Source organism: Amaranthus tricolor, chromosome 3, assembly GCF_026212465.1.
Source record: "Amaranthus tricolor cultivar Red isolate AtriRed21 chromosome 3, ASM2621246v1, whole genome shotgun sequence".
Taxonomy (NCBI): Eukaryota; Viridiplantae; Streptophyta; class Magnoliopsida; order Caryophyllales; family Amaranthaceae; genus Amaranthus; species Amaranthus tricolor.
In genome coordinates, this window is record NC_080049.1 from 22,301,570 (window position 1) to 22,305,722 (window position 4,153).

General features: G+C 32.7%; 1 protein-coding gene across 1 annotated transcript; it reads right to left on the reverse strand.

Moving 5' to 3' along the window:
* Positions 1–230: 230 nt before the first annotated feature.
* Positions 231–2,403, reverse strand: LOC130809326 (uncharacterized). Its single transcript, XM_057675050.1, has one exon. The coding sequence runs from the start codon at positions 1,854–1,856 to the stop codon at positions 801–803; it is 1,056 nt and encodes a 351-aa protein (XP_057531033.1). The 5' UTR covers positions 1,857–2,403; the 3' UTR covers positions 231–800.
* Positions 2,404–4,153: the final 1,750 nt, after the last annotated feature.

The window sequence follows — 4,153 nt, forward strand, 5'->3', positions numbered from 1 at the left end:
ACTTTAATCTCTCTAAAGTTGAAAAAATTTAAAGGAATAATTCCCATCGCTCTTCTTTCCCTTTCATTCCCTTCTATACAAACAAGCTATTTTCCTTTCATTTCTCTTTCTTTCCTTCCCTTCCCTTCCTTTCCTTTCTTTTTCTCTCAGAAATTGTTATCCAAACATAATGTAAGAGTCTGATAGCGGGCTATAGGTAGCTTCAAATGAAGGGGTAGCTTCTCTATCAACCCCTCAAGGAATGCCCTGATGACCCGCTACACTAACATATTTATAACTAACGAAACTAAATTGTGTATAAATCATTATGGAAAAATAGTACATCACATTGACCTGTTTATAACCAGATACCAGAGAACATTTTTCGAGCATCAATATAATGTGTTGTACTGTTATCTTTTCCTCGTCTTCTGTTACTCTGCAACATTTTTTAAATTTACAGTAATTGTGTTGTGGTTCATTACATGAGGATGATTTTCAGAGTTTACTTTCTGCAACTGAATAAAGTATTAAATATACAGAGGGAGTAAGAAACACATGAATACCAGAATTAAACAAAAGATTGAATAACTAATCAATTATATTATTTAGAATCAAACAATACTGCTATTAGCCTATTACATATCCTATATAGAGATGTATGCACAATAAATCAGCTTAACCCGAAATTTCAGGCGGCTTTATACTGATTTACTGCTATTAAATCTACTGCTGTTTAAATCAATGTTAGAAGTTACTCTATTAACAAAGCAGCAACTCATTCCTACCACTGTCTTCTGCAAACTAATCACTAAACGACTTTAAAAATCTTGAAACGAGATCTTTTCAAGCTGCATTGGCCAATTTATTCCAAGCACTGAAGGGTCGATCTCTGTAGCAGTCCGAAAGTCTAAATGTGAAATAGACAGACACATGGGCGAAGCTTGAGTGTACGGCACAGAATGAACTCCATTTGAACCAGGAAACGACCCAACAACTGAATTTAAATGTTGGTTTTCAAGCCTTGAACTAGCTACTTCAAGTGATGGCTTTATCAACCTCTTTAGGTAAGTATCCAACCCATTATTCAACAAATTCACACAATCCAGAGATATTCCTAACCCTTCCTTTTCCAACTTTTGCTTCAATCGTTTCCTTAAAGAATTTGTATCGGGTAGCACACCATTTCCCCGGCAAATGTTAATGCGAGCGGCAGAAGTTGATAAGCTGCTGATCAGTTTCGGGTTTACTCTTCCATTCCATGGAATTCCTAGAGGAGGTGTGACAGGACTCCGGCTGTGAACACCAGGGCTTATAGCAGTCTGATCAACCTCTTCCCCTCCAGAAGAGTTGACTTCAATAGGTTTGCTGCCCAAAGATAGCAACTCTGTAGGACTTTGCTGCTCTATAGTCTTTAGACCCAAAACCTTACACTCTACAACAGCATTGGGCTTACCATGTGGGCCAAGAGGGCTTGGACGATCCTTGCTTCTGCGATCACGAAAGCCTAACGTCCTCCCATTTCGAGGGGACGGTGGTAAAGCATCTCTACAAAGAGATTGAACGCCACTTCGTTGGTACCCATTCGCAACCTTATCAATAACAGGTTCCTCCAAATTGCTTTTTTTACTAGGAGGAGTCTTGGAAAGGCAAGCATTTTGAAGAATGGATTTGATCAGATGATTGTGCAGGCAAACATTCTCCCGCCCAATAGCAGCAACGCAGAGCTTATGAAACTGTGATGTACGGAGTTTGCCATTAAAAAACCTCTTTACCAAATCAAAATACTTCTCTGCTCTTAGACTTCCTAACTTCTTCCCAATCGAAATTTTTATATCCAGTATATCAATTCTATTACAATGCCGATCACCCGGCATTTTAATTTCCTTATTATTAACAAACTTCAAAATCAAAACCCTAAATTCGCCACAGTTGTATCTCACTCTGAATCAAAATTCTAAACCCTAATTTTTTAATCAGATCAGCTCTCCGGCAAGAGAAAGACTGCGGAATCCACAGAAAATTAAAACAAACAGAACCCAAGTCGGAATTTAAGCAGAAATTCAACAACGTGAAAGCTCATCTCAAATTCATGTTTCAAATTTCAATATATATGAATCCGATCGAAATTGTTGAACCAAGTGAAGTTAATTCGAAACTTCGATCAGAAAAAATAAAAAATCAAAAACCCTAAAACAGAAAAGTTTGACCCAATTGGGATTGAAGACAAGACGATTCAAAAATCAAAATTTAACAATAATTCTAACGAATTTCGAACCTGATCAAGTGCAGAATTGCTAAATTGAAGAGATTTTTGGATGAGCTGCTTAATCAGAGTTTTGGCGATAACGAAGAAAGAGAAAGAAAAAAAAGGGGGGAAATTAGGGCAAGTTTTTTGGTGAGCAAAGAAGTCAAGGAAGGTTCTGAAGGTGATAAAATATGGTCAATTTTGCACGTGGGTATTAAAGTGTTAAGGAAGAGCCTTTAATCCGTTAATGTTGATGTGGGCTGTCATCTTTGAATGTAAACATAAAACAGCCCAATCATATGTTGTCATTCAATTAGTTGAAGTCAAAAGTGGATAAATAAAAGGGCAAAATATCAATTAAATACATAAAAACAATACTACCACTACTACTACTACTGTACTTTGGTTGTTTCAATTGCTCCTTATAAGATAAGGTCTACTTGTGTTTATAAAGTGGACTAATATGGAGTATAACATTACTCCATTTTACAAGGCATGAAATAATGATAACTTTTTTATTTTTAATTTGGCTATATACTTCTCTCTCATCTAATTTTACACGTTATTTGATATATTTATATAATGTTTAATATGGAGTATATAATTTTGGTTGTTCAAAAATAATATTTTTCTTTTTTTGGAAATTATTGATGTTTAATATCCTGATTAAATTCATGTAAATTTTTGTTGGATTTATGCATTGTTAGATAACCATTAATTTAAAGATTTACGCAAAAATATTTTACAATGTGTAAATTTGAACTGAGTGAAGAGCTAAATAAATTCCTATCTGAGAAAATTACTAAAATTATATAAATGTAATTAACTTATTATATGACTCCTTAATCATACTGAAACTATAAATTGATATGTTTTAAAAATGTAAAAGTATTAATAAGAGTCAAATTATTATTAGATTGAATATATATATATATATATATATATATGTATATATATATATATATATGTATATATATATATATATGTATATATATATATATGTATATATATATATATATATATATAAATATATATATATATATATATATATATATATATATATATATATATATATAATCATAAAATCATGCACTAAACATTAATTAATTATAAATTATACATAAAAATAACAGAAAATTTCAACACATAAAAAATGATATAAACGAGGGATATTATCAATGGTACCTCTGTGTTATTGCACTTTATCTTTGGTACCGCTGTATTTTTTTAATTCCAATGGTACCCCCAATATTTCTTGATAATTACAAATGTGACCCTTTTTAAGGTTTTTCCGTTAAGTTGTCGTTAAATCTTGAATTTGATTTAACCATGGTTAGTTTCTTCTTCTTTCGTTTCCCTTTCCTCTTTCGGCTCTCCTTCCATGGCTGCTTCTTCAAGAATCTCTAAAACCTCACTTTTCATGGGAAGAGCAAATCCATTGATTATACTTCCAAAGATTAAGGGACTTTTTAAAATTTTTCTGTGAGCTTGTCTCAAGAGTTTGAGGAGTCTGTCAAAACTGTTTTCTGGAACAACTTTGAATCAATTCGTAAACAATAACGTATGTGCGGAAAAATAAACTTTAAAGTATAACACACGATATGTTAACGAGGTTCGGTTTTAACCAACCTACTCCCCGCCTATGGGTTCTCTTTCAACCCATATAATTTCAACGCCTTTTATTAATCCGACTTTAATACAAACAAGAAGATCTCATTATCTCCTTTCACCACGTTCTTCCCCTTGAAGAACTGTATTACAAGTCCCTTTAATAAAAGCAAAATCCCAAATCTCACAATAGAGATTCACAAGTTGAACACTTTGAAAAGTATTCTTGATTAGGCGTATTAAACTTAATCTAACTCTTTTGAAACTCTTAAGCCTATTACAAATGTAAGAGTTAGATGAACTAAGAATTAAGAATTA

Bases quoted from the DNA above. Each gene is read 5' to 3' on its own strand.
- LOC130809326 (XM_057675050.1), bottom strand. From the start codon at position 1,856: ATGCCGGGTGATCGGCATTGTAATAGAATTGATATACTGGATATAAAA.